Raw genomic sequence first — 13,638 nt, forward strand, 5'->3', positions numbered from 1 at the left:
GCTTCCCAGAGAATCCTCGGATAAATCCCATCTGGCCCAGGGGACTTATCTAATTTGAGAATTTCTAGAATTGCTAACACCACCTTCTTGCGAACCTCAATCCTGTCTAGTCTCGTCGCCTGTATCTCAGGATTCTCCTCAACAACACTGTCTTTTTCCAGTGTGAATACTGACAAAAAATATTCATTTAGCGCTTCCCCCATCTCCTAGGACTCCACGCACAACCTCCCACTACTATCCTTGTTTGACCCTAATCTTTCTCAGATGAAGGACTCTTGCTCTTCATCATCAATTCTCCTGTTCCTCAGATGCTGCCTGACCTGCTGTGCTTTTCCAGCACCCCACTTTCGACTCTGATCTCCAGCATCTGCAGTCCTCACTTTTTCCTAATCTTTCTCCAGTCATTCTTTTATTCCTGATATACCTATAGAAAGCTTCAGGGTTTTCCTTGATCCTATCCGCCAACAACTTCTCATGACCCCTCCTGGGTCGTCTTAGCTCTCTCTTTAGGTCTTTCCTGGCTAACGTGTAACTCTCAAACACCTTAACTGACCCTTCATGTCTCATCCTAATATGAGCCTTCTTCTTTCTCTTGACAAGAGATACAACTTCTTTAATAACCCATGGCTCCCTTGCTCAACCACTTCCTCCCTGCCTGACCAGTTCGTGCTTATGAAGGACACGCTGTAGCCAAACCTTGAACAAGCTCCACATTTCAACTGTGCCCGTCCTCTGCAGTTTCCTTCCCCATCCTGTGCATCCTAAATCTTGTCTAATTGCATCATAATTGCCTTTCCTCCAGCAATAACTCTTGCCCTGTAGTATATACCTATCCCTTTCCATTGCTTCTCTCTCTCTCACTCTCCCTTTTCCTCCCCTCTCACCCCTCTCTCTTTCTGTCTCTCACTCTCTCTCTCCCCCTCCCCTTCTGTCTCCCTCTCTCTCCTCCCCCCTTCTCTCTTTCTCTGTCTCTCTTTCTCTCTCTCTCTCTCTCTCCCTCTGTCCCCCCCCTTCCTCTTTGTCTCCCTCCCCTCCTGTTCCTCTCTCTCTCTCCCCCTCTCTCTCCCCCTCCCCTCCCTCTCTGTCTCTCTCTCTCACCTCCCTTCCCTCTCTCTCTGTCTCTCTCTCGCCCCCCTCCCCCTTCTCTCTCCCTCTGTCGCTCCTCTCTCTCTCCCTCTCTCTCCTCCCCCTCTTTCTCTCTCTCTCCCTCCTTCTCTCTCTCCCTCCCCTCCTGTTCCCCTCTCTCTCCCCCTCTCTCTCCCCCTCCCCTCCCTCTCTGTCTCCCTCTCTCTCCTCCCTTCCCTCTCTCTCTGTCTCTCTCTCGCCCCCCCTCCCCCTTCTCTCTCCCTCTGTCGCTCCTCTCTCTCTCCCTCTCTCTCCTCCCCCTCTTTCTCTCTCTCTCTCTCTCTCTCCCTCCCTCCTCTCTCTTCCTTCCCTCCCTCTCTCGCCGTCAATCCCTCTCTCTCTCAGCACCCATGATGTCTGAGAGGCCCAGTTTGTGGCAGCGTTTTCTGGTTTCTTTCCATCTTTCCGCAGACTTTTGAGGGAAAGAAATATTTGTTTCAGAGCATTTGGGAATCTGGTAAAGGTAGACAAAAGCTCACCCACAAGACCCAGGAACCTCACCCACCCGCCCGGGACCATCACAGGGTATGACGTTGAGTCACGTGAGGAGATGGTAAGGTTGTTTTTTTAATTTGTGTAAAAGAGAGCTTTAGGAAGGGAAATCCAATGCATAGAGGCCTATGGAGCTAAGGCATGGCCACTTACAGTGGAATTGCGAAAATAATCGATATAGAATCTAATCTAACCATCACTCGTGGTTAGATTCAATGGATTCAGTGGTGTTATTGTCACTAAATCCCCCTTTATCAACATCCTGGGGGGTTATCATTGATCAGAAACTTAACTGGACTCACCACACAAACACAGTGGCTACAAGAGCAAGTCAGAGTCTGGGAATCCTGCGGTGAGTAACTCCCCTCCTGACTCCCCAAAGCCTGTCCCACCAGCGACAAGGCACAAGTCAGGAGGGTGAGGGAATACTCCCCACTTGCCCCTGGATGGGGGGCAGCTCCAACAACAATCGAGAAGCTCAACACCATCCAGGGACAAAGCAGCCCCCTGCTTGATTGGCACCACATCCATAAACATCCCTTTCCCTCACCCACCGACGCTCAGTAGCAGCAGTGTGTACCATCTACAAGATGCACTGCAGCAATTCACCAAAGATCCTCAGGCAGCACCTTCCAAACCCATGAACTCTACCCTGTGGCAGGACAGGGGGCAGCAGATACATGGGAACACCACCCCCTGCAAGTTCCCTCCGAGCCACTCATCATCCTGACTTGGAAATACATCACCTTTCCTGCACCACCGCTGAGTCAAGGTCCAGGAATTCCCTCCCTAATGGCATTGCAGGTCAACCCACAGCAGGTGGACTGCAGCATTTGGGTTTGTAAATTGGGGCGCCTCTTCCAATGCAGTCCTGAAGGAACGTGGGATTATCAGAGGGACCATGTTGCTGGTGCAACGTTAAAATGAGGACCCTGGCTTTTCCCCTTGGGTGGGTGTGTGGGGGTGGAGGGGAATTCGATCTTACACTAGTATTCATCCGTCGGTTGGCATACCTTGGGCTCACGATGGCTTTTGTTGAGACCCTGCTGCGGGCAAATTGACTGGCGCGTTTCAAGGAGCATTTCATTGGCTGCTCAACGCTTCCCTTGATTATGAAAGGTGCTATCAAAACTAAATGATGCAACAGGAGGGGCTCGGGTCGTTTTACCAGCACTTCAGAAGCATCTTGGAATACCAGGGCGTTGCAGGCAATGGTCCAAGTGCAGGAAAATGGGATTATTGTGGTTCGGTGATTGATGGCCAGTGTGGGCATAATGGGCCAATGGTTCCACACTGTGATGACTCCAGAGGCTGACTTTTAAGAATCTATTGTCGATTTTCTCAGACTGCTCGATTTTCTGCAGTCAAGACTGAGAGGCTGTACTCACTGCGTTTATATGATGTCTTCCCCATCCAGTTCTGTCGCTGGAACTCATCTGCGGTTCTCCGGAAGGGCAGATACACGGCAGTGCCTTTTGTCCCCACCCCGATGTGGTTTTATGTTCCTCTCCTTTCACTTGCGAGTCGGGTTAATGAGGAGCTTACATGCACAGTAGATTGTGACATCAGTGGGGCTTAAATGGTCTGGGCAAGGCTTTTCAAAACATGGGCACTCACAACACTAACGACCACACGGCTGCTGGTTAGCCCGTGGGCATCATAGCGCACTGGGAGTTCCCCTGGGACTATCTCACCACACCATCCCCCATCCTTTCCCGGCATCTATTCAAGAGGTCTCAGGTCTGAAGGGGCTCTGATCTGCAGCGGCTAAGCGCGTTTGGTGAGATGCCAGGCAAGGACAGCGCCTTGTTGGGGAGCTTGGCAGAGAGAGAGAGGCATTAGATCGGAGCTCACGGTTGTAATGGGGGGGCCCTGCGGTTGGGGCATCAACAGTGTGCCAGCAAGGGCCAACACGATGGGCAGAATAGCCTGCCACCACTGGTGCACGCCCACCCCCTGTGGATTCAAAGCGATGGTGAAAAAAAATCACGGGCACTGTCTTGAAATTCAGGTTTAATGCGCAAACCAATTCCTAACCCAGACAGGAGGACTATGGGAAACAGCAGGGGAAGGGGGAAGTGGGGTCTACTGAGCCGCTCTTGCAGAGAGCAGCGGGCTAGCACAGACGGGGTGGCTGATTGGTTTCCGTTGAGGATGTTCTACTGATCATTCTGTAACGCAGACAGAGGGTAAGCTCCCCCATGGCTGTGTGGGTTTCCTCCAGGAGCTCCAGTTTCCTCCCACAGTCCAAAGATGTGCAGGTTAGGGTGGATTGGCCATGCTAAATTGTCCCACAGTGCCCAGGGATGTGCAGGTTAGGGTGGATTGGCCGTGCTAAATTGTCCCATAGTGCCCAGGGATGTGCAGGTTAGGGTGGATTGGCCGTGCTAAATTGTCCCATAGTGCCCAGGGATGTGCAGGTTAGGGTGGATTGGCCGTGCTAAATTGTCCCATAGTGCCCCAGGGATGTGCAGGTTACGGTGGATTGGCCGCGCTAAATTGTCCCATAGTGCCCAGGGATGTGCAGGTTAGGGTGGATTGGCCGCGCTAAATTGTCCCATAGTGCCCAGGGATGTGCAGGTTAGGGTGGATTGGCCGTGCTAAATTGCCCCATAGTGCCCAGGGATGTGCAGGTTAGGGTGGATTGGCCGTGCTAAATTGTCCCACAGTGCCCCAGGGATGTGCTGGTTAGGGTGGATTGGCCGTGCTAAATTGTCCCATAGTGCCCAGGGATGTGCAGGTTAGGGTGGATTGGCCGTGCTAAATTGTCCCACAGTGCTCAGGGATGTGCTGGTTAGGGTGGATTGGCCGTGCTAAATTGTCCCATAGTGCCCAGGGATGTGCAGGTTAGGGTGGATTGGCCGTGCTAAATTGTCCCACAGTGCCCAGGGATGTGCAGATTAGGGTGGATTGGCCATGCTAAATTGTCCCACAGTGCCCAGGGATGTGCAGGTTAGGGTGGATTGGCCGTGCTAAATTGTCCCATAGTGCCCCAGGGATGTGCAGGTTAGGGTGGATTGGCCGTGCTAAATTGTCCCATAGTGTCCAGGGATGTGCAGGTTAGGGTGGATTGGCTGTGCTAAATTGTCCCATAGTGCCCCAGGGATGTGCAGGTTAGGGTGGATTGGCCATGCTAAATTGTCCCATAGTGCCCAGGGATGTGCAGGTTAGGGTGGATTGGCCATACTAAATTGTCCCACAGTGCCCAGGGATGTGCAGGTTAGGGTGGATTGGCCGCGCTAAATTGTCCCACAGTGCCCAGGGATGTGCAGATTAGGGTGGATTGGCCGTGCTAAATTGTCCCATAGTGTTCAGGGATGTGCAGGTTAGGGTGGATTGGCTGTGCTAAATTGTCCCATAGTGCCCCAGGGATGTGCAGGTTAGGGTGGATTGGCCATGCTAAATTGTCCCATAGTGCCCAGGGATGTGCAGGTTAGGGTGGATTGGCCATACTAAATTGTCCCACAGTGCCCAGGGATGTGCAGGTTAGGGTGGATTGGCCGTGCTAAATTGTCCCACAGTGCCCAGGGATGTGCAGGTTAGGGTGGATTGGCCGTGCTAAATTGTCCCACAGTGCCCAGGGATGTGCAGGTTAGGGTGGATTGGCCGTGCTAAATTGTCCCATAGTGTCCAGGGGTGTGCAGGTTAGGGTGGATTGGCCGTGCTAAATTGTCCCATAGTGCCCAGGGATGTGCAGGTTAGGGTGGATTGGCCGTGCTAAATTGTCCCACAGTGCCCAGGGATGTGCAGGTTAGGGTGGATTGGCCGTGCTAAATTGTCCCATAGTGCCCAGGGACGTGCAGGTTAGGGTGGATTGGCCATGCTAAATTGTCCCATAGTGCCCAGGGATGTGCAGGTTAGGGTGGATTGGTCGTGCTAAATTGTCCCATAGTGCCCAGGGATGTGCAGGTTAGGGTGGATTGGCCGTGCTAAATTGTCCCATAGTGTCCAGGGATGTCAATGGGCGAGGGAGCCCCAAGCCATTTCGTGTAAGAGGTACAAAGTCACAGAACCATAGAATCTTAACAATGTGGAAACAGTTCCTTTGGCCCAACAAGTCCTGGCCAACCTTCCAAAGAGTAACCCACCCAGACCAATTTCCCGTACCGTATTACTCTACATTTACACCTGACTAACCTGCACATCCCTGAGCACTATGGGACAATTTAGCACGGCCAATCCACCCTAACCTGCACATCCCTGGGCACTATGGGACAATTTAGCACGGCCAATCCACCCTAACCTGCACATCCCTGGGCACTATGGGACAATTTAGCACGGCCAATCCACCCTAGCCTGCACATCCCTGGGCACTGTGGGACAATTTAGCACGGCCAATCCACCCTAACCTGCACATCCCTGGGCACTGTGGGACAATTTAGCACGGCCAATCCATCCTAACCTGCGCATCCCTGGGCACTATGGGACAATTTAGCACGGCCAATCCACCCTAACCTGCGCATCCCTGGGCACTATGGGACAATTTAGCACGGCCAATCCACCCTAACCTGCGCATCCCTGGGCACTATGGGACAATTTAGCATGGCCAATCCACCCTAACCTGCACATCCCTGGGCACTACGGGGACAATTTAGCACGGCCAATCCACCCTAACCTGCACATCCCTGGGCACTATGGGACAATTTAGCACGGCCAATCCACCCTAACCTGCACATCCCTGGGCACTATGGGGACAATTTAGCACGGCCAATCCACCCTAACCTGCACATCCCTGGGCACTATGGGACAATTTAGCACGGCCAATCCACCCTAACCTGCACATCCCTGGGCACTATGGGACAATTTAGCATGGCCAATCCACTCTAACCTGCACATCTTTGGACTGTGGAAGGAAACTGGAGCTCCTGGAGGAAACCCACACAGCCATGAGGGAGATGGTGCAAAGACAGTCCAGAAAATCAAACGCAAGAGAAAAGTTCACTCAGAACGGAGGATAAACAGAGAGATGAAGCCGTGACTGAGCGGAATACAATTTATATTTCATCATTAATTTCAGTGCAATGGTATTCTGGGTCAGGAAGGAGATCTCCCCCATGTGGACTCCCCACTCCCCATCGGTTCCAAGGCAAGTCGCGGTCAGACCGGTTTGCGCCTGGTTTCCGGTTTCGGCCTGTGCCTCCTCTTGCGGTGGCCATGTTTCTGAGAGATGTTTGACATGGAGGTCTGCAGTTCCACCACTGTCTGGGAGGGCAAGAGTTGGAACCCCATGGGGGGCGGTGCTGGTGGCGCCCTGGGGACCACCACCTGCCCCTCACCCGACGGCGTCTCCTGCCGTCTCCGCGAGCATAACCGGAGGCAGAGCTCCAACAGCAGCGAGCCCACAAAGGTGACATAGGACAGAGCAACGGTCACCAGGCAGAATGTGTAAAAGACGTGGTCGCAATAATCCGGCCTCATTTCGCTGATGGCGTAAGGCGGATAGATTTCGTAAATCCAGTAGGAACCTGCACAGGGAAGCGACAGTTAACGAGGGAGAGTCTGACCTCCAACGGTGTTGCCATCGCCGAACCCCTCCCCCCCCCCCCCCATGATCGACATCCCAGGATTACTCAGCTGCACCCATCCACATCATCACAGCATCTACGAGAGGGGTCAGAGGTTGGGTAATCCTGCTGCGAGTCACTGCCCTCCTGACTCCCCCCGAAGCCTAACCCACCATCCACGAGTTAGGAGGGTGAGGGAATACTCTCCACTTGCCCCTGGACAACACTCAAGAAGCTCAACACCATCCAGGGACAAAGCAGCCCCCCGGCTGGATTGGCACCACACCCACAAACATCCCCTCCCTCCACCCTTGAAGCTCAGTAGCAGCCGTGAGTACCATCTACAAGATGCACTGCAGCAAATCACCAAGGCTTCTCCGACAGCACTTTCCAAACCCACGGCCTCTATTATCTGGAAGGACAAGGGCGGCAGATGCATTGGAACCCCACCCCCCCTGCGGGTTCCCCTCTGAGCCCCTCACCATCCCGACTTGGAAATATATCGGCCTTCCCTTCACAGACCTTAACTGGTCCTTGCAAGAGGTTCAAATTTCAATCACCCCTTTCAGTTCTCATGTGTAAAATCTTCCATAGGTCTTGCTTTATCCAGTTCTGATGAGAAGTCACCCACCTGAATCTGTTTCTAACTGAATCTCTAGCCACTGCCTGAGTATTTCCAGAACTTTCTGTTTCCCATCTCACTGATGTCAAAGCAGAGTAGTCACGTGATGAGCAGCGCGTCGAGGATTATTGGGAATGGACGTATCACATTGAAGGTCTTCTTGTTTGCGCCTATCAGGACACCATTGCAAGAATGCACAATTCCCAAGGGAACAACAATTTACGCTGGGTACGGAAAGGGTACTGATTGGGCGGCAAGTAGACGCTGATCGATTGAGGTGTTGACATCAAGGATATACAAGTTACTCAAAAGTTCAGAAAAGCCAATTGGCTGTGATTATTTGAGGCAACACCAAGCACAAAGAACATTTCTAGGTATGGAATTTTTCTGAATCGTGCAAAAACTTCCCCACGACAAAACAGCACCCAATCAAGATTCACCTGGATTTCTTATTGTTTTCAATTTGAAGGAAAACTTGAAGGAGTACTCGTCCTTTGGAGCATCCCCCAAACCAATCAGAGTCCACTTAACTGTGAAATTTGGTACTCTTGCGATTGTGTCCTGATGCGTGCAAGACAAAAAGCCTCAACAGTGCATGTCTTCTTTTTCCCCCAGGAACCCACTCAACATTATCGAACTTCAAATTACCTGTTACGAGCCAGGCACCCTCGATGATCTTGGTAAGTACAGCCCAAAATCTGTAGTAAGATTTGGGGCAATTGTGACTGTAAAGTTCCACAAACATGGTTGCAGTATTATAGAAAGCAGAAACAATATTATAAAGGGGAAGTAATTGACCTTTGGGGCAAGAATCCTTATAGAACACAGCTGAAAGAGAACATGAGAAAAGAATGACAATCAAAATAAAGCAGCAGGACTGATGATTTAATTAATGCGCTACTAATCTTATTTTTCCACATCGTGAAATGGTTGGCGTTTTCTCTCTTAAAATCTGAGATCTCTGTTACACATTCGATTTTATTTATTATTGTCCCATGTCCCTCGAAAAGTTTTGTTTTGCGTGCAGCACAGACAGATCGTACTGTACAAAGTGCATCAGAGCGAGGAATACAATGCTGTAGAGAAAGAGCGAGACCGACATGAAATGTAAAATATGAGAGGTCTGTTCAGCATGCTAATAACAGCAGGGGGAAGGGGCTGTTCTTGAATCTGTTGGCGTGCGTTTCGCATCTTCTGCCTGACAGGAAGAGGTTGGAGGGGTTGACGACTGGGTCGGGAGGGGTCTTTGATGATGTCGGCTGTGGGACGAATGGCTTGGATGGGCGTAAGGAAGGCACATGTGGGATTGAACACCGATTGCCATCCCAGCTGTTTACCCAGTTGCAAGTTTTGCTGTATTCTTTCCTCTAGGGACTTACCGATACTGACGTATCCCAGATTCATCAACGTGAAAAGAATGAATAAGGGCTCTGCGGAAGGAAAGGAGTGATTAACAGAATGTGTGCCAGCCCCAATGAGACCTGAGACCTGTGTTACTTCCATCCATGAGACATGGTGTGAAGTAGCAGCACTATAAGCATCACTGTCTCCTGAGACAGCAGCAAAGTGTCCATTACAAGAGTTGTGACATCCATTGAGGACCCAACTAGTGTTTGGACACTTCCTCTGGCACCTGCCCCCCCCCCCCCCCCTTGTCTCTCTCTCTCTCTCTCTCTCCCCTTGTGAGACAGAAGTCCCCAATTCATTCAGAAACCCCCTGCTCCCACCTCCTTAGCTCTCAAAAACAAAACCCAACGTGGAGAGGTAGGGAGAGTTTTCACAATAATTCACAGGGAATCGTATCCTTAGAAACCTCATTGGGGTGTGGTGTTGGGGGAGGAAGGGGGGGGGGGTGGCTCATTTGGATCATTCTTTGCCAGGGATGTCAGTCTCAAATAGAATTAACTTGTCCCCTCCGCCGCTCCAATCCCTCCAACCCTGCAGTAACTCACTTTCCAACTCGCGTACAGCTGTCATAAATAGTCATTGTTCATCCTTAAGCCTTGAGTAAGAAATTCATGCTTGGGTTACCTCCTACTTTGTGAGGGTTTGTATCTGTTTCAGGTTGGAGGGGTGGGACGTGGTGGGCAGGTTGGGGAAGAGAGTGGGGTTGGTGGGGGCGGGACGATGGAATGCAGGGGTATTGGGGGTGTGAGGCGAGACATTGCTTTTAGCTCATCGCCCCGGCAACTTGGGCTGTAATTGTCTGTGATTGGTCACTTGGGCTGTGTTAGTTTCTATGACGCTGGGCAATACTGGCAAGCGGGAAATGGAAAATGGGGGTGGATGGAGTATTAGTTGACAGGGATTATCTAAGCGTTAGGTACAGAGCAAAGCAGGGGGTTGAGCAGTAGTTCTGGGTGGGATGGGGTGTTGAAACATAAATCTAACTGTTGAATGGGTAATTTGTATAACTCATTATCACGTTTGTTCAAGTATAAGAGACACAGGACGGGCTGTGACCGAGTGTTTTAATGTCGATGTCAGAGGAGGTTTGGGAAGTTTGCTGTCTATTGCTAATCTATTTTCATCGAGCTACAGATAAACCTGAAAGGGTTCTGTAGAGATTTACAAGGATGTTGCCAGGGCCGGAGGGTTTGAGCTACAGGGAGAGGCTGAACAGGCTGGGGCTGTTTTCCCTGGAGCGTTAGAGGCTGAGGGGTGACCTTATTGAGGTTTATAAAATTATGAGGGGCATGGATAGGGTAAATAGACAAGGTCTTTTCCCTGGGGTTGGGGAGTCCAGAACTAGAGGGCATAGGTTTAAGGTGAGAGGGGAAAGATATAAAAGGGACCGAAGGGGCAACTTTTTCACGCAGAGGGTGGTATGTGTATGGAATGAGCTGCCAGAGGAAGTGGTGGAGGCTGGTACAATTACAAGAGTTAAGAGGCATCTAGATGGGTATATGAATAGGAAGGGTTTAGAGGGATATGGGCCAAGTGCTGGCAAATGGGACTAGATTATGTTAGGATATCTGGTCAGCATGGACGAGTTGGGCCGAATGGTCTGTTTCTGTGCTGTACATCACTGTGACTCTATAAATGACACAAGACAGGAGGGGTACATTCAGCCCGTCTTGTCCATGCTGACCCAGATGTCCTTTCTAATCCCATCTTCCTGCACACAGACCATTGCCTGACACTTAAGGTGCAGCTCCAGGTACTTTTTTGAAGGGGTTAGCGTCTCTGTCTCTACCACCAACCCAATCCACCCTAACCTGCACATCCCTGGGCACTAAGGGACAATTTAGCACGGCCAATCCACCCTAACCTGCACATCCCTGGACACTATGGGACAATTTAGCACGGCCAATCCACCCTAACCTGCACATCCCTGGACACTATGGGACAATTTAGCACGGCCAATCCACCCTAACCTGCACATCCCTGGGCACTAAGGGACAATTTAGCACGGCCAATCCACCCTAACCTGCACATCCCTGGACACTATGGGACAATTTAGCACGGCCAATCCACCCTAACCTGCACATCCCTGGACACTATGGGACAATTTAGCACGGCCAATCCACCCTAACCTGCACATCTTTGGACTGTGGGAGGAAACCGGAGCACCCGGAGGAAACCCACGCAGACACGGGGAGAATGTGCAAACTCCACACAGACAGTCGCCTGAGGCTGGATACGAACCCGGGTCCCTAACGCTGTGAGGTAGCAGTGCTAACCATTGAGCCACCGTACCACCCCCATAGCTACAATTCTCCAACCCTGGCCAACCTTCGAGTAAATCTTCTCTCCACCCTCTCTAGAGCAGTCGCCTCCTTCCCCTTTTAGGTCTCTTGTCGTATTCCCCTCTCTGTGAGGGTGTGTGTTGGGTTATTGTCACTGGACTATTACTGCAGATATTATGGTGTACCTGAGCTTATATCCTATTATTGCAGATCGTAGAATTTGAATTTAATTTTTAAAAGGAAAACAATCTGGAATTCAGAGCCTCAATGATGGCTACTGTCGATTGTTAGAACATTGCACTGTGTTTACACAAGTTCTTTGGGGAAGGAAATCTGCCGTCCTTACCCGGTCTGGCCTACAGTGACATCATTGACTCTCAACTGCCCTCTTGGCAATTAGGGATGGCCAATAAATGTTGGACTAGCCAGTGATAGCCACATAGACTCCTCCAGCACGGAAACAGACATTTCAGTCCAACCAGTCCATGCCGATCACAATCCCAAACTAAACTAGTCCCACTGCCTGCTCCTGGCCCGTATCTCTCCAAACTTTTCCTATTCATGAACTTACCTGAATGTCTTTAAACGTTGTAACTGTCCCCACATCCACCACTCCCTCAGGAAGGTCATTCCACACACGAACCATTCTTTGTGTGAAAACATTGCTCCTTCATGTCCTTTTCAAAATCTTTCTCCTCTCACCTTCAAAATGTGCCCGCTAGTGATGAAATCCCCCACCCTAGGGAAAAGACACCTGCCATTCATCTTCTCCATGTCCCTCATGATTTTATAAACCCCTATAAGGGTCATCCCTCAAACTCCTATGCTCCAGTGAAAAAAGTCCCAGTCGTAGAGATGTACAGCATGGAAACAGACCCTTCGGCCCAACCCGTCCATGCCGACCAGATATCCCAACCCAATCTAGTCCCACCTGCCAGCACCCGGCTCATATCCCTCCAAACCCTTCCTATTCATACACCCATCCAAATGCAGACGATCCAGCTTCCCTTTTATAACTCAAACCTTCCATACCTGGTAACATCCCGGTAAATCTCTTCTGAACCCTCTCCAGTTTATGCTTTCCTAAACTAAAAATGCTTTGCCTCTTTGGGGTCCATACCCCTTCATCCCTAACCTATTCATAGATCTGTCAAGGTGCATCTTAGCTGTCTCTATTTCCACCAGCTCCTCTGGCAGTACAATCCAGGCACTTACCATCCTCTGTTTAAAAAAAACCTGCCTCTGACATCTCCTTTAAACTTACCCCTCCTTTACCTTTGACCTATGCCCCCTACTAATCGACAATTTCTTCCCTGGGAACAAAGACTCTGACTGTCCACGTTATCATAATTTTGTAAAACATCTATCACATCTGTGTAAACGTCTTTCGGGTCGTTCCCTCAACCTTTGACTTTGAGGAGAGAAACCGCGACGGAGATTAGCTCTCGATGCCAGATTTGTTCGTTGAATTTAAATTCTACCGGGCGCCCACCTGAGATTTGAACCTGTGTATCCCCAGGAAGCCACCAAGATCATCCCCCTTCCCGTGGAACCTTCCCATGTGCAGGGGATACAACAGCTGCCCCTTCACCTCCTCCCTGCTCACCATCCAACAGGTCAAGCAGGATTTCACCTGTTCCCCCTCCAACCTAGTCTATTGTATTCACTGCACCCTCTCTACATTGGAGAAATCAGATGCAGAACGGGGGTGACCACTTTGCAGAACACCTCCGGTGTCTGCTGAAGCATAACCCCACCCCTCACCACCACCTTCCGGTCATTTTAACGCAGGGTCCTGCTCATGTGTCTATCCTTGGCATGCTGCAGTGTTCCAGTGAATCCCAGCGCAAAATGGAGGGACATCATCTCATCTTCAGACTAGGCACTTTACAGATTTCTGGACTTCAGCACCTTCGGATTGTGAACCTACACTCCCATTCCTTCCCTTACTTTCAGCTTTGCTTGTTCCATGTTCTGTCACCGTGTCCTCTCCCAGCCCTCCCCCCAAGTGGGACTGCCCGTCCTTTCCAGTCAGTAGGGGGGGGGGGTGAGCAGTTAGACACACTATTGTACTACCATTCTCACATTCCAATCGCTCAGTCTACACTAATCAATATCCTTTCTCCCCCAGCACTGCATCCTCCCACACATATGCTGTCCCCTTCACACCTCACGGGGAAAAAGTGAGGACTGCAGATGCTGGAGA

General features: G+C 50.8%; 1 protein-coding gene across 1 annotated transcript; it reads right to left on the reverse strand.

The window, feature by feature from the left end:
- Positions 1 to 6,602: 6,602 nt before the first annotated feature.
- On the reverse strand, positions 6,603 to 9,147 carry LOC148136873 (transmembrane protein 272-like). The gene is made up of 3 exons (XM_087982826.1): positions 9,123 to 9,147; positions 8,392 to 8,571; positions 6,603 to 7,082 (listed from the first exon to the last, which is right to left on the reverse strand). The coding sequence occupies exons 1-3, from the start codon at positions 9,145 to 9,147 to the stop codon at positions 6,715 to 6,717; spliced, it is 573 nt and encodes a 190-aa protein (XP_087838952.1). The 3' UTR covers positions 6,603 to 6,714.
- Between the last annotated feature and the right edge of the window lie 4,491 nt (positions 9,148 to 13,638).

This window comes from Chiloscyllium plagiosum, unplaced genomic scaffold (assembly GCF_037043375.1).
Source record: "Chiloscyllium plagiosum isolate Xiang-an unplaced genomic scaffold, Cpla_swu_hap1 HiC_scaffold_44, whole genome shotgun sequence".
Taxonomy (NCBI): Eukaryota; Metazoa; Chordata; class Chondrichthyes; order Orectolobiformes; family Hemiscylliidae; genus Chiloscyllium; species Chiloscyllium plagiosum.

Coding starts and splice junctions, on each gene's coding strand:
- LOC148136873 (XM_087982826.1), bottom strand. CDS start 9,147: ATGAATCTGGGATACGTCAGTATCG. Junction 8,572..9,122: donor TCTGGGATACGTCAGTATCG/GTAAGTCCCTAG, acceptor GTTCTCTTTCAG/CTGTGTTCTATAAGGATTCT. Junction 7,083..8,391: donor GGGTGCCTGGCTCGTAACAG/GTAATTTGAAGT, acceptor TTCCCTGTGCAG/GTTCCTACTGGATTTACGAA.